Genomic DNA, 16,123 nt, shown 5'->3' with positions numbered 1-16,123 from the left:
TAACACATGCCTTTTTAGAGCGCTTTTAGCTGTGTAGTAGCACGGACGTTTACATTAGTTTAGCGGGGAAGATCCCGAGGTTGGCAGATTTGCGTAAAAAATATCAGCCAAATGTCCATTCAAAGCTAGGCGGAAAACTGCAGGCTTAGAAATACTGTAAGACTTGGCAACACAGGAAGGTCCTGGCAGATCGCAGGCCGGATTTTCGCAGAAAAAAAAGGGTTCAGTGAATCTGAAAATGCACTCATTGTAAAAACTGCTACATATAACGACTTTCTACTTGGGAACCTTGATATAAATGTAGTTGAGTAAAAAGTACAATATTTGTCTTTCAAATGTAGTGAAGTTAAAGTCGCAAGTTTCCAGAAAAAATAATACTCGAGTAAAGTACAGATACTCAAAAAGTGTACTTAAGTACAATACTCAAGTAAATTTACTTCGTTACTGTCCACCTCTGCACATTAGTTGAGACGAGACGGACAGACAGTTCACAATCAGCCACCATGGCTGGTTCAGAGCAGGGCAAATGTTCAAAAACGGCCTCCGTGGCCATGGCAGAACAGGACGAGGATTCGCAGATGGCCTCCATAGCCATGACAGGACAGGACGAGGATTCGCAGACGGCCTCCATAGCCGTGACAGGACAGGACAAGGAATCACAGGCAGCTTCCATAGCCGTGACAGGACAGGACGAGGATTCGCAGACGGCCTCCATAGCCGTGACAGGACGAGAGTTCATGTGGGTACCACTGACACCTCTAGAGGGTCTGCAGCGGGTGCCGCCACCTCTGGAGGTTCTACAGTACTACCATCAGGATACAAGGTGAGTTCAGCAACAGTTCCTTCGACCTTGACATGACAGGCTGAAAGTGCATTGCTGGTTTTTCTTGGTACTCCTCACCAGGGCATCGCCACACATGCTGGACACCATCTGAGCCTCATCAGATCAGCCTCATCTATCTTAGTCTCATCAGACCACAGGACATGGTTCCAGTAATTAATGCTCTTGGACAGGTTGTGTTCAGCAAACTGTTTGCAGGCTTTTTGTAAGCCAGCTTCAGAAGAGGCTTCCTTCTGGGATGACGGCCATGCAAGCCGACATGTTGCAGTGTGCAGCGTATGGTCTGAGCACTGAAAAGTTGACCTTCCAGCTCTGGTACAGCTCAAACATTTCACTGCAACTGTACTTATCACAATATTTTATTATTTTTTTAATTGCTGGCTTATTTTAGACCTTCATGAGACCAACATCCCTGGTCCTCAACAGTATCAAGTTTTTGCCAGGTAGGCGGATACATGTTGGATTTGCTATAGTTTCTTATAATCTCCTATTTTGACTGGAATTGTGTTGGACATACAGTAATTATTTAAATTATATTTCAAAATAATTTGGCAAAAATACTTGACTCATTGCTTTACCTTCCCATCTTCTCAATGCCATACATAAACATGTTAACCAAATAATACAAATTAGTTTATAAAACCAAACATAATAACTAAAAAAAAAAAAATTCTTCAAACTATATTATTATTATTATAGTTATTAATAGTGAATAAATCTAAAGCTTTTGAGACTATTATTTTGTGTTATTAAATTTGTCATTAAGATAATGAAAAAAAAAAACCTCACTGAATCAATGATGAACTGTCTTTAACTCAAAAATTTACTGTTTACTATTGTCCTCCTGCATTATCAACACACTATTTTCCTGTTTGACACTGTAAAGTTGCTTTGACACAGTCTGTATTGTATAAAGCGCTAAATAAATAAAGGTAATACAAAAGAGCTGAAAGTGTGGGTGTCTCTGCTTGCTCGGCAGTTAAGTAACACAAATGTGATATTAAAAGCAGTGATCATTGCGCTACACCGCTAATCATTGGAAACAGTAGTTTGTTAATAAAAAAGCTGTTCTGAAAGAAACTGAGCTACTCTCAAAGCTATATGTTGTTTGAGTGTCACTGTCAAAGTGCGTTATTTGTGTTGTATGCCACATGCTGAATCTTGCAGAAACTGTCTACCCACAAATCTGAAGACTGTTGTTGTTAAACGTGGAAGAAACAGTGCCTTTAAAAGGGATGAAATTGCAAGACTTGAACAAATTATCAGCGTGGATAAGCAACAGTGAATCTTGCTGTACAAATCAAGTACATTTTTTTTCCATGTTATGCATTTTGTTTCCCCCTCAACATTTCTGTTGTCTTTCTTTGGAAATATTTTATACAGTTCACCCACTTTGCATAAAAAATTACAAAATATGTTTAAACAAGAAACTTCTCTCTTCTCTTTTTATTTTTCCTATGTTTTACTTTTTCTTTTTTTTTTTTTAGAATTTAAATACTTGGACTTTTATTTGAGCAAAACTTTTATTCAGTATCCATACTTTCATTGAAGAATACTTTTTGAGTACTTTTACTACCCAGTGAATGACTTCAGGTCTATCAGACCTCATTTGCCTAAAATTACTTAACTGTGGAAACAACACAGCTGAATACAGTATGTATTTTATATCTGTTGACACAAAGTTTGTGATAGTGGGTGGTCATGCAGAGATCGCAGTACAGATAATGTTAATGATGCAATTGTATTTTATTTAGTGCAAATAGTTGCTTGAAAACACTTTTTATTTTTCATTCAGGTACTGAAACTGGTGCTACTTTCATGTCTTTTGTGTCACACCCCAGACTTGCTCTCTTTTGTTTCATCCGTTCATTTTTATATTTTTGTAAAACTGTAAATGTTTTTGTTATGTAATGGTGATAACTTTGCCTAAGTTATGTGTTTAATATAGATTAATTAACATGATCACTCCATAATCACAAACTTTGTGTAAACAGACATATTCATAAATTAAGACAGAGCCAAGAGTAATAAAACTTGCATAATATTCAGCTGTCTTTTCCACGATTATGCCACTCTATTGATATTTTTCCCTCACAGGCTCCAGGATATTGATGTGTCATAAAGAAATCCTCCTTAGGGTGGTTTTGACTATATAAGTGGCAGCTGAAAAACTGATGGCTAACTTGATCAAGAGAGAAAAAATGGAAGCTCTGACTCTCCTTCTCTGTCTGCTTCTAACTGCTAAAACATCTCAGGGTAAGAATATAATTAACCGGTAAAAGAAAAAATACTATCTATCTATCTATCTATCTATCTTGTTTTTTGTCAAATGTTATTCTCTGCATTTACGTTGTTGTGATGATTTTTTAAATTCTCTGTTTTCTATCTCTATGTGAAGCATCATGTGGTGGCACTATGACAGATTGGATGGGTGAATTTTTCAGCCCTCAGTACCCTAGTAACTACCCTGATAACTCACGGTGCACATGGACCATTCGTAGCACAGGGGCGACGACCGTGTTATTGAGCTTCACTGATGTTTTGTAGGAAACATTTATTATCTACCATTATCTCTATCTTTTGTGTCTCTAAATATTTAGCAAAGTAATTTATTAATGTAATGAATATTTTTAAATATTCTGTAAGAAAACATGAATTTGTTTCTCTCTTTCTCTCTCTCTCGCTCTCTGTCTTCTCTTTTTTTTTGCTAGTTTGGAAGAATGCTGTGATTATATCAGAGTATATGATGGTCCAACTACACTCTACCCCTTACTGGGAGAAATACGGGACTACACAAACAAACAGTACAATTCCAGCAACAATGATCTGACTGTGCTTTTCTACAGCGATAGCAGTGTATCAAGAAGAGGATTTCATGCAAACTGGTTCTTTGTAGGTAAGCAATTAAATGAAATTTCTTAAAATAATTCTGGATTGAATGTTCAATCCTGGCAATTCTTTTTGCACATGCATTCAGTAACCATTTCAGTTCATTTCACTAGTGTACGACTCTTATGAGGCTGTTCTTTTTTTTTAGAGAATCAAAGACACACGGCTTAACCAGTGTAATCAGATTCCCAAATCAACCACTTTAATGACCCGCCTTTTTGAATTGAATCAGAAATATTCAGTACAACCCAGGTAGTCTGATTCCTGAACAAATAATTTTTTTGAGCCACTTCTTTTTTTGTGAATCAAAAATACACAGCACAGCCTGTGTAGACAGATTCCCAAATGCAAGACTCCTATGAAACACTTTTTTTTATTGTATCAGAACACACCTGATCATTTATTTAAGGCTTAAATCAATGTAGTTACTGACTAGTTTATATACAATGTTTCAGTGCTGGGTAAGTTACTCTAAAAAAGTAATTAATTGCTAGCTATTAATTACATCTTCAACAGTGTAAAAAGATTACTGTTATTAATTGCTTTCTATAAAAAGTATTGCATTACTTATTGCTTTCTAAATCCTATATAAACTTCATCCAGTTGAACAATACAAGGATAGACATGAAACTCTTTTAATTCTTTCAAATAAATAATGCAAAATTGCATAAATGATTCTTGAACTGACCGAAGCATTTAAAGGAAGGTTACATTATAAGCATACATTTTAATATTAGATGATGAATTTTGATATTTAATGCACTATTGTTTTATATAATTACAGAAGTAACTGTAATTACAGAAACATTAAGAGTAATCCCTTACATTACTTTTTCACTGGAAATTAATTACAGTAATTAATTACTTAGTAATGCAATACACCCAACACTGCAATGTTTAACGATACACATGAATATTGTATTTTGTAAAGTTTTTGAAAAGCCACCTGTTGCGAGAAATTTTTTTTATGCATTTTTCAAAGTTAACTCGTCACTTGGAAATGGAATTGCATTTCTCTTTTTCTAATATTTCCTCAAGAAATACTAAAGAATATTTAATATAACAATTGAGAAAGCAGAATTCTTAAGAGGAACAATCTGGAAACAGGGATGGAGATTATTGTGATCACCATTACTTATAATTATGGGTAAAATCAATTTCTCTGTTTGTTAGATTCCAATTCATGCAGGAATAACTGCGGATACTCCCTTGGCACTTGTTCATGTGACGACTCCTGTCAGAACAACAGAAACTGTTGCTATGACTACAAAAGTGAGATCCTCTTGATCAAACACTTCAAGATCAATCATTATACACAAAATCTCCCTCATACTGAGCATATTGTCTTTAATTTCCAGAATGTAATTAAAATAAATTTATTTTGTTCATATAGCTTTAAATTTACAATACAAGATAAAAAATACTTTTCTATCTCTTCCCTTTATCCAGGCTACTGCTCACTGACAACAACTTGGCCAACTACAACAGGTTCACTTAAATCTCATCTGTCTGTCTTTCTGATTCAAACCTTTCCCTTGTTTCCTGAATGTTGAAGGAGGCTAATGTTCCTGTAGTCATACATCACACACACATATTGATGGTTTTTGTAGTCGTATATGTATTAATGGCCTCATGGATAATATATGTTTTTCTCTCTTCTAGATTTCCCCTCCTGCATTTATAACTGTGGAAATGACTTCGGCAGCTGCTCATGCACCTATGACTGTCATTACTATGGCATCTGTTGCCCTGACTATGACTGTGAGTTCCTCTTGATCAGACAGGCAATTTTAAATAAAAATCTTTCATGTAGTGAGTCACATGAGTCATTACATTTCTTGTGATGAAATGGATTTTGCTAAATCATTGGAAAATTGTGCCATTACTTCAGTTTTATCTCTTCTCTTTATACAGACTACTGTTCAACAACAACAACAGCGACACCAACAACAGCAACAATTTACTGGACAGATACACATGCATTCCGTGAGTTGAATTTAAAGGAGTAGTGAACTGCCTTTTTTTATTATTTTGTACTGTTCTCTGAGGTCCACTTATAATGTTATCTATATTTTTACATCAAAAAACATTGTAATTTAGAAGTAATTAGAAGCTGTTTTCTGTCCTGTTTCGACCTCCCTCATCTGGTCGCTCTGTTTGAATAGGTGCGGCGCATTGTAGACTAGGAAGTAAACACTCACTGCTGTGATTGGCTAAAAGTTGCATATTTTTGACAGCCTACAGATGGACACTGGACTGATTTAGGTTAAAAAAACGCATTAAATACTCATATAAAACGAAAACAAAGCAATAGTTGTGTGTTGCGAGTTTTGCATCAGATTCAGTATAATCGGCACGGCATTATCTTTTTATTTTTATTTTTTAGATTTATTTTTGGCATTTTTGCCTTTATTGTGATAGGACAGATCAGACATGACAGGAAGCGAAATGGGAGAGAGAGGGGCGGGATCGGGAAAGGTACTCGAGTTGGGATTTGAACATGGAACACCCGAAAAGCAATGGCACTGTATGTTGGCGCACTGCCCACAAGGATATCAGCGCCGACACAGCATCATCTTTTAGTTTCAAACTTTCTGAAAATCCCGCCTTGAAAGCCTTGTTTGTAAACAAATCAGCTGTAAAATAAAGTAGCAAAGGACCAAGTTCTTACTGACATGGTCTGGAACTTCATTAAAAATAAACTTCATCCACTCTTTCCTATTGTTATGATCAGAAGGAAGGCAATGCAAAGACAGTGTTTTCCACAACTTGGCACTGCACACAGCATCCTGTTGTCTTCAGAACCATGTTTATAGTTTGATATTTGCTTAGACCTGTGTTCGCCTCTCTCGTAAACACTACATGCATGAATCGGTGGGCGGAGGAGGTGCTTATCCACACTATTACATCATAGAGTCGTACATTACACAATCTTGTCATTTTAGCAGACTGACTTCAATATAAGCTGCTTTTAGACTAACAAGAATGTTTTAGGTTTTGAAACTTACAGGATGTTTTTATAGTACAATAACCACAATGATACAATAGTACAATGATATGTCAAAAGATAAAGTGAATTTTAATTTCTCAGTTCATGAACACTTTACGTGACACTAATACAATTAAACATTTTGTAAAGGCAGTAATTAGTCCTTTAACTAAAAGTGTACACTAATCAATTAAGTGACCCAATAATGTGTACACAAAACATACTGTGATGACATCATGAGTAAAATCTGTTCCTCTCTGCTAGCTCCCTCCTGCATGTATAACTGTGGACAGGACTTCGGCAGCTGCTCATGCAACTACGACTGTCACTACTATGGCAGCTGTTGCCCTGACTACGACAGTGAGTTCCTCTTGATCAGACAGATAATTTTAAGTAAAATACTATAAACAAAAATACAAATCTAAAAATACATATATTTTATGTAATGAACACATGGGTCATTGTATTTCTAGTAATGAAATGGATTTTGCTGAATCAATGGAGAATTGTAGCATTACTTTTCTTGTTTTATTTTTTCTTGTTTCAGGCTACTGCTCAATAACAACAATAGCGACAACTACTCACTGGCCAGATACAACAGGTGCTGTGACCAATTAGTTAAATTTAAGTGGCCCTAAAGAGATTAAACAACCTTTGTAAAAGCAGTAATTAGTCCGTTTTGCTCTTCTAACTAAATGTGTACACTAATCAATGAAGTAACCCAATAATGTGTGCATTAAACATACACTGATGACATTATGAGTAAAATCTGTTCTTCGCCACAAGCTCCCTCCTGCATGTATAACTGTGGACAGGACTTCGGCAGCTGCTCATGTGCCTTTGACTGTCAGTACTATGGCAACTGTTGCCCTGACTATGACAGTGAGTTCCTCTTGATCAGACATTTCTAGATCAAATACTCTCAAATTTTACTTGTATTGAGCATATGGTTTGAGCATATAGTTATGCATTGTATTTCCAGAAATGAAGTTGATTCATGATTTTTTCATATAGTTTAATATTTTCCCTTTATACAGGCTACTGCCTAAAGACAACCACTTGGCCAACTACAACAGGTGCAAACTCTTTAATTTGTCTGTAGGATTCAACCTTTTCCCTGGTGTCCTGCATGTAGAGGGAAGCTGATTATGGAAGGCTGAAAGGGCCAAAGGTCTTTAAACGGAACTTGTGAAATTTGTCTGTCAACACGCACAATTGCTGTATTTGAGACTATATTTGCATATGCTATGTGATGGCATGTTGTTACACACTTATACAAGCATCACATGTCATAATGGTACACTGGTATGCATGTATGCAAACATCAGACTTTAAATTTCTTCATGACGGATAATGCATCAGGTATGTTGTGTGATGTCAGTCTTATGTCATGATTTGTCGTGTCCTTTTTATTTGTTTAGTTCAACTTTTTTTCTCAGGTAGAAACATCTTAATATACATTGCAATAAACTAAAGAAAGGATTAATATGTGGGTAAATCTAGAGGTAAATCTGCTTTAAAAAGTATTACATGTTTGAGCACAGACAGAATGTGTAGTAAAACTTGCATCTTTACACAGACTATAGAAAGACGGCGAAAACAGGTGCCTTAACATGGTCAGAAGAAACGTTCAAAATTGCTGGGTTAACACAGACAAACATCCGTGCTGACATGGTCAAATTTCTCAAATTCCTTTGAAAGACTTTTGGCCCATCTGCCTTCCATCTCCTGGTAGTTATGCATCACACACTTACATGTATTAATGGCTTCACAGATAATGTCTCTCTCTACTAGCTCCCTCCTGCAGGTATTCCTGTGGATATGACCTTGGCTCGTGCTCATGCTCCTCTGAGTGCGAGTACTTTGGCTACTGTTGCCCTGACTATGAAAGTGAGTTCCTCTTGATCAGACAGACACTTTAAAATCAAGTACACAAATTTTCCTGTGGTCAGCACCATGAAATGGATTTTTACCTTTCTTCCCCTTCAATTTTATTTCTTTTCTTTACACAGGCTTCTGTATAGCAACAATTCACCCACCAGATGATCCAACAGGTGCTGCTGCCATTCAGTTAAATTTAAGTGCCACTAATGCGATCAAATTAATTGGTTGAATGCACATCATTTGTAACTAAATGTACTTTATTCAATGAAGCGACCCAATAATTTGTACATCACACACATTTTGATGACATTATAGTTTAAATCTGTTCCTCTCTCTATTAGCACCCTCCTGCATGTATAACTGTGGATACCACCTTGTTTCTTGTTCATGCTCCAGAGCCTGTCAGTACTTTGGTGACTGTTGCCATGACTATGAAAGTGAGTTCCTTCAGATCAGATACACAAATCTTTCCTGTAGTGAGCACATCTTATTGTGTTTCATGTCATGAAATGGATTTTGCTGAATTGAAGAAGACTTGTGATGTTACATTTCTTCCCCCTTCAGTTTTATCCCTTCTTTTCAAACAGGCGTCTGCTTGAGAACAACAACACCAACAACAACAACAACATCATCAACATCAACTCACATGGCAGATACAGCAGGTGATGCTGTCATAATTTATGAATTTAAGTGACCCAGATGACTTAAAAATATTTATAGAGGCACATCACACATATACTGATGGTTCCTCTCTCTACTAGCTCAGTTCTACTGATCTTACCTGATATTTTGACACTATAATGACAATAAATTATCATCTGAATGCACAGCAATTTACAAGTGCAGTACCTTCTCAAACCTTGATTTATATATTTGACAACAGATGCATACTGTTGCGAGAATAACTGTGGCCACATTTATATGAATTAAAGTGATAGTGATGGGATTAATGAAATGTCACAAATTATGAGTAAAATCTGTTTCTCTGTCTATTATAACAGGTCCCTCCTGCATGTTTAACTGTGGATACAATTTCAGCAGCTGCTCATGCAACTACGACTGTCAGTACTATGGCAACTGTTGCTATGACTATCACTGTAAGTTCCTCAAAAACAGGTGAAACAGCCCTTATTCACTGCTCAGTGTATCTTACCTTACCTTACCTTACCATCTGGCACTACGGACCCAGTGGTCCCTGGCCTCTACAACCATCCTCTTCCATGCTTGCCGCTCGAAATTGGGCCACAGCCCTGCACTTCTCATATCCCTCTTCACTGTATCGGCCCATCGGCTTCTAGGCCTTCCCCTTGGCCTGGTACCGAAAGGCTGTGCCCCGAATACTCTCTGTGCCAGTCGTTCCTCTCCCATCCTTCGAAGGTGCCCATACCACCGGAGGCGCTGAAGTCTAACAAATGTTGATAGTGATGTCTCCTGATACAGTGCTCTCAGCTCCTCATTCCTTCTCATCGTCCACTGTCCACCCTCATTCACAGGTCCAAATATTCTCCTTAGTACTTTCCGCTCGAACATATCCAACATGTCTGCGGACTTTTGGTTAAGGACCCAGGTCTCACTGCCATATGAGACTACAGGTTTAATGAGGGACTTGTACATTCTGAGTTTGGAAGACCATGAGAGACTACAGCTTTTAAAAAGGCTACTGAGGGCAAAGTAGCTCCTATTCCCAGCAGTTATTCTTCTCTTGATCTCGCCAGTCTCAGAACACTCAGCATTAACAGAGGACCCCAGATACACAAAGTTCTGTACTACCTCATATTCATTTTCACCCAATTTGAGGGCTCTCCTTCCTTCCGGGTGTCTGGTAGTTTTCATCACTTTTGTTTTTTCAACATTGAGTTTCAACCCGGCTGGGTGGCACTCTTCTTCTATCCTTCCCAATGCCATAGCCACATCCCTTTTTGTCCTACCCACCACGTCCAGGTCATCCGCGTAACCGAGCAGTTGCACCGATTTATTAAAAATTGTACCTCTTCGGATATCCAAGCCAGCCATCTGAACAATATTCTGCAATACAATATTAAAGAGTAAAGGTGCGATAGGATCACCTTGCCACAGCCCATTAAGGACTGAGAAAGGGGCTGACACCGGCTTTGCCTTAACTCTGCCCTGGGTTCTTTGCATTGTCATCCTTGTCAACCTTATTAATTTCTTTGGAAAACCCATCTCAGTCATTGTCATGAGTCCGGGTCCGCAATGATCCCTCTCACCACAAGAGGTCGCCACTTCCCGTCTTCCCGGACTCAATTGCCATTACTCATGCCACTCATCACACTCCCAGCTGTTCCCCATCACCATGGACTATTTATACACCTCACTCCCGCTACTCTGCCTGGTGAAATTATAATTGTTTGTTGTGATTTGTAGTTGCTTTTCAGACTCTGGGGATACATGCAGACCCGGACTCATGACAGTCATAGCTCGGTACAGGAACCTTCTGTGGACACTATCATAGGCAGCTTTGAAATCAATAAACAAGTGCCAGGTTGTGACTCCGAACTCCCAAGCTTTCTCACACTGTCGAAGAGTAACAATTTGGTCAATGGTCGACCTATTAGCTCGAAAACCACACTGATAGTCTCCTATCAGACATTCGGCAATTAGTGTTAGACGGTTGTACAGCATTATAGACAATACCTTGTACGCAACACACACAAGGCTGATCCCTCTGTAGTTCTTGCAGACGGCATTGTCTCCCTTTTTTTAAAATTGGGACGATAACTGCTTCATTCCACTCACGTGGCATAATTTCTTTGTACCATGCCTCCACAATCACTTCATGCAATGCTTCCGCTACTGAATCCCCCCCATGCTTGAGGAGGTCACCGGGTATGCCATCTATCCGACTTGCCTTGAAATTCTTTAGGGTCCTTAATGCGGTTTTTGTTTCCTCTAATGTTGGCAGGAATTGATCCTCCCCTTGATTCCTTTCCATTTCCGGTTCCCCTTCTCTTTCCTCATTCCTCTCTTCCACCCTGGTGTTCAGCAGGTTATTAAAATGCTCAATCCAATATGTCTTCTGTCCCCATCAGAAGGTTCCCCTGCTCATCCTTTATTCCTAGATTGCCAGGTTGATATCCATTTTTAATCCCCCTATAGAATTTCCTAGCTTTGTTGTTTCTTCTTCAGTTTTCTAGCTCTTCGATTCTACTGGTTAGATGGTCCCTCCTCTTTCTCCTAAATGTTCTTTTCACAATTCTTCTAGCTTCCAGGTATTCATTCTTAATTAGTCTGGTCGGAAGTGTAATCCATCTTTCTCTAAATCTATTTCTATCCACTACTCAAATCTATTCTCCACTACTCTGGCACATTCTTCATCAAACCAAAGAGTTCTGCCCTCTTTACGCTCCTTCCCCAATATCTCTTCTGCTACCCCTTTTACTGACTGTTCAAGTCATTCCCACTTTCTCTCAACCGGTGTCTCAGCTGAGTCAAAAATGCCATTGTCACCCCTCAGTTGCAGTTCAGACCTAAGCTTTCTCTCTACACCCTCCTGGTACCTAACCCTAGTTTCCTCATCCTTTAACTTAGATGTGTTCCATTTAAGTGTAGACTTTTCTTGATTTTTCCATTTCTGCATGCTCAGTCTTTGACAGCACTTTGCAATCACTGGAAAGTGGTCAGATTCAACATTCGGCCCTCTATATGATCTGACATCCTTCACATAGGAAGCATGTCTTGAATCCACAATTATGTGATCTATCTGATTACAAGTGCCTCCACCAGGGGACTTCCATGTTTGCTTGTGTATGTCCTTGTGGGGGAAAAAGATGCTCATCAGCCGACATTGTTTGGATGCCGCGAAATTGACCATGAGCTCTCCATTGTCATTTGAAACCTGGTGAAGGCTGTGTCTACCTATTATTGGCCAGTAAGCTTCTTCTTTGCCAACTTGTGCATTAAAGTCCCCCAATACAATCTTCATATCATGTCCCGCCGTACGATTGTGAGCCTGCTCTAGCACATAATTGAAATCATCTTTCTCCTCCATAGTTTTATCCTCTGTTGAGACGTGGGCATTGACTAGGGTGATGTTACAAAATTTTCCTTTCAATCTCAGCATGCAAAGACGATCAGAAATCGCTTCAAAATTCAAAATCGCACTTTTCAATTTTGTTTTTAGAATGAAACCAGTCCCAAAATGGTGTGGGCCATCACTACCACTATACAAGAGGGTGTAGTCCTTCCCCCGCACCATTCCTTTCTCACTCCATCTAATCTCTTGTAAAGAGCTATTACATCCCAGTTGTACTTATCACATTCTCGGGTTGGTTCTATGAGGGCTCCAGCTCTATACAAAGTTCTTACATTCCATGTTCCTAAAGAGAAGTCCTTCTTCAGTCCGGGTTTGTATCCAATTGTCCATCCAATTTCGAGGCTTGGTTGCATATTCGTAACATTTAGTTTCCAGGATGGGATTGTTAACCCCAAACCCAACCCCCAACCTGGAGGACCAGCAGGTTTTTATCGGGGCCCTGACCCCCTAGCTAGTTTTGGTCCGCCCCGAGTATTTCATTTCCTCGGTACCACCCATATCTGGTAGTCATTCCCCAATCCGCCACCTAGGGAGGCGCTCGATGGGGGACCAGCAACCCCGCACAAGTCAGTGTATCATAAATTGTATTATATTATGTATAATGTACTTTATAATATGCATAGATATACAAATTATGTTTTGAGGAATGTTCACACTGCTATTTTCCATAAATCATACTGTGGTCTTCTTTTTTGTGTGAATTATTATTAGAAAAATGAAACATGATACTTCTGGTTCATACTCATACAGTTTTGTCTCCTTCTCTTTATTCAGGGTATTGTCCATCATACCCAACAACAGGTACTGCTGTCACTAATTTTTTTGTAGTGCCTGAGGCTAAATTTTACAGAACATTTCTATCTGATTCTGATGACACTTGTTTGTAACTGTAAGATTGAACACAATTCTCTTTTTTTAGATCCAGTTCCTCACCCTCAGTGTGGAGGGCACCTGTATGGTTCTGGTCTGTTTTCCAGTCCAAACTATCCAAACTATTACCATGACAATGCCTACTGTGTGTGGTATCTCTCTGCTCAGCAAGGACAGATGATCTTCCTGACATTTGCTGATGTGCAGTAAGTCAGTGAGAGATCAGTGGTGACTGGTGCAATGCTGGTGGAATAATATTTGCTATTTAAAAATTTTGATGAAAACATCATATTTATGATTACTAAAAAGTTATGTGAACTTTAGGAGTAGATTGATTATTGAGGATTATTTTGTGGTTTATTTATGCAGTACCATTATGAACCTGCAGGTGGAACCAATTCCAAATGGATCCCATAATTCTACTGTGGTTTAAAAATGTTATCTTTTCTGAATCAGGTAACATTCTGCCTGTTTCTTTCAGACTGGAGCGCTGCTGTAACTGTGATTACATCACAGTTTACGACGGCTCTTCCACTGGTCATCCAAAGCTGGGAAAGGTCTGCTTCAATGACACCACACACCAGGTGTTTCACTCTTCTTCACGATACTTGACTGTTGTCTTCAGGAGTGACTACTCTGATGTCAGCCATGGTTTCAAGGCCCTTTTCACAAGTTCTCTGACTGCAGATCAAGGTAATGTCTTGTGAAATAAAATTTCAGTAATTTCTTGAAGCATATGTTTGATCCCTTCTGTGGCCATGTTTGTTGGTTTGTTTGTTTGTTTTTCTTTCATTTTTGCATAATAAAATTAAATGTACTGTCATAACAGGTAGCCTATAACCAATTGCCTTTGTCCACCCTGTATTTCAGCAAATACTTTAAATGTGCAAAAAATACATTGAGGGGATGAAACTCTTGTATTGCAGGTCGTGTGGATTGTTCATCAGACAACATGGTCATTGTCATTCAAAGGTCTTACCTGAACTCACTCGGGTTGAGTGCAAATGACCTTTATGTGGACAACCATCTTTGCAGACCCTCCATTAGCAGTACTGAGGTTGTGTTCAGCTTCCCTCCTGATGCATGTGGGACCACCAAAGAGGTATGACCTACACATGTGCCAGATCTAGCATGGCTCCAGTAAAGTGCCAATACTGAAAATTACTCTTAACAGCTTCTTGTCAGCATTTCATGCTTGATATTGCTGTGTGAGATTAGTAATACACCCTAAATTTGTGCATCAGTGGGGGACATGGGGGACACCACATAACATCACCTGCTCTCTGTTTCTTCCTACTAGATGATGAATGGTTATGTGTCCTACACAAACAATGTGCGGGCCTCTCAGTCTCAGTCAGGTGAAATCACCCGTCAGTCACAGTTCCTGCTACGCGTGGGCTGCCGAATGGAGCCAGACACCATGGTGCAGATATTCTACAAGGCCAGGGAGATCATCAATGCCAACATCACAGGAACGGGCCGCTTCAATGCCAGCATTGCCTTCTACACCTCCAGCAGTTTCAATCAACAAATTTACGACTCTCCATATGAAGTGAACTTGAATCAGCTTCTGTATGTTCAGGTCAAGCTAAACAGACCTGACAACAGTCTGGATCTCTTCCTGGACACTTGTGTAGCGTCTCCAAATCCCAATGACTTCAAAGATCGCTCCTATGACCTGCTACGTAACGGGTGAGACCTTTTCATTCTTAAATGTGATTCCCAGTAGAATCATTTGGGATGAGTTAGTTTTGCCTCCTGTCTAAATATGTTCTTGTACTCGTCGAAACAAACTTTCTCTTCTTTTGTGTTTTGTAGATGTCCCAGAGACAACACATATTATTCCTACACCAGCGGTCATCACTACTACACTCAGTTCAGTTTTCGGGCTTTCAAGTTCCTCCGGACTCATGCCTATGTGTACCTGCAGTGTAAGGTGATCATCTGCCCTGATAACGATTACAACTCGCGCTGCCGCCAAGGTTGCCGCTTTCGTCGCAAGAGATCCCTTGACAGCTCCTACCACACCAATACTGTGACGCTGGGGCCAATCAAACTCAAAGGTCAGAGGCCAGTAGCAGGTATCATTTCTAATGAATTTACCTGTTAGTGTTTGATGTGTTAATACTGAGATTTTCTTAATGATTGTTCATTCATTTCTCTATCTGTCAAGGACTAAGGCGTGGTGTGAAGGATTCGGAGAAGTCAAAGGAATGAACTGGAGTGGAAGGAATGAAGTGATCACCTTCTTGATTATCACTTTAATCATTACTATTAATCAATCTTTATTAGCCACCCAGCAATTGAATCTAAACACAAATTGCATTTTTTGCAGTTCAATAAAGCATTTCTAAACAGCAGTTCTTGTCAGTGGTGTATGCAAAAGTTTATATTCACTAGCACTCCATTCATTGTTTTTATATAGGCTCTCTGAAATTAATCAAGATAATGCAATAAGGTTCAGAAGACAAACATGAAATTCGTTCAAACTCATTCAAAACATGTTTTGTTCCCACCCTGTTATATTTAAATATTTTAGGAGGTTTGGTTATTAATTTCTATATGCAAATTCATTTTGATATTTTTTGAAGGAATA

At 38.8% G+C, this 16,123-nt stretch overlaps 1 protein-coding gene across 3 annotated transcripts; it reads left to right on the top strand.

The window, feature by feature from the left end:
• Positions 1-2,944: 2,944 nt before the first annotated feature.
• LOC131523278 (CUB and zona pellucida-like domain-containing protein 1) lies at positions 2,945-15,877 on the top strand. 3 transcript variants are annotated; one of them, XM_058749537.1, is made up of 23 exons: positions 2,945-3,097; positions 3,240-3,384; positions 3,553-3,737; positions 4,904-5,002; positions 5,180-5,218; positions 5,393-5,491; positions 5,645-5,716; positions 6,984-7,079; positions 7,267-7,320; positions 7,506-7,601; positions 7,757-7,795; positions 8,514-8,609; positions 8,732-8,773; positions 8,945-9,040; positions 9,191-9,265; positions 9,605-9,700; positions 13,432-13,458; positions 13,577-13,733; positions 14,009-14,220; positions 14,454-14,629; positions 14,828-15,219; positions 15,346-15,590; positions 15,701-15,877. In XM_058749537.1, the coding sequence occupies exons 1-23, from the start codon at positions 3,016-3,018 to the stop codon at positions 15,742-15,744; spliced, it is 2,664 nt and encodes an 887-aa protein (XP_058605520.1). In that variant the 5' UTR covers positions 2,945-3,015; the 3' UTR covers positions 15,745-15,877. The 3 variants fall into 3 exon arrangements, with proteins under 3 accessions (XP_058605520.1, XP_058605519.1, XP_058605521.1); XM_058749536.1 differs by having other exon boundaries at positions 15,346-15,608; XM_058749538.1 differs by lacking the exons at positions 2,945-3,097; positions 3,240-3,384 and having other exon boundaries at positions 3,619-3,733; positions 6,984-7,083; positions 15,346-15,608.
• Positions 15,878-16,123: the final 246 nt, after the last annotated feature.

The sequence above is a fragment of the Onychostoma macrolepis genome, chromosome 17 (genome assembly GCF_012432095.1).
Source record: "Onychostoma macrolepis isolate SWU-2019 chromosome 17, ASM1243209v1, whole genome shotgun sequence".
Taxonomy (NCBI): Eukaryota; Metazoa; Chordata; class Actinopteri; order Cypriniformes; family Cyprinidae; genus Onychostoma; species Onychostoma macrolepis.
Note: the sequence above shows the minus strand (reverse complement) of the source record. Positions and strands in the feature narration are given on the sequence as shown.

Excerpts from the sequence above, each read along its gene's own strand:
- LOC131523278 (XM_058749536.1), top strand. The coding sequence starts at position 3,016 with ATGGCTAACTTGATCAAGAGAGAAAAAATGGAAGCTCTGACTCTCCTT. Across the intron at positions 3,098-3,239 it reads AACTGCTAAAACATCTCAGG|CATCATGTGGTGGCACTATG; the intron begins GTAAGAATATAA and ends CTCTATGTGAAG. Across the intron at positions 7,080-7,266 it reads CTGTTGCCCTGACTACGACA|GCTACTGCTCAATAACAACA; the intron begins GTGAGTTCCTCT and ends TTCTTGTTTCAG.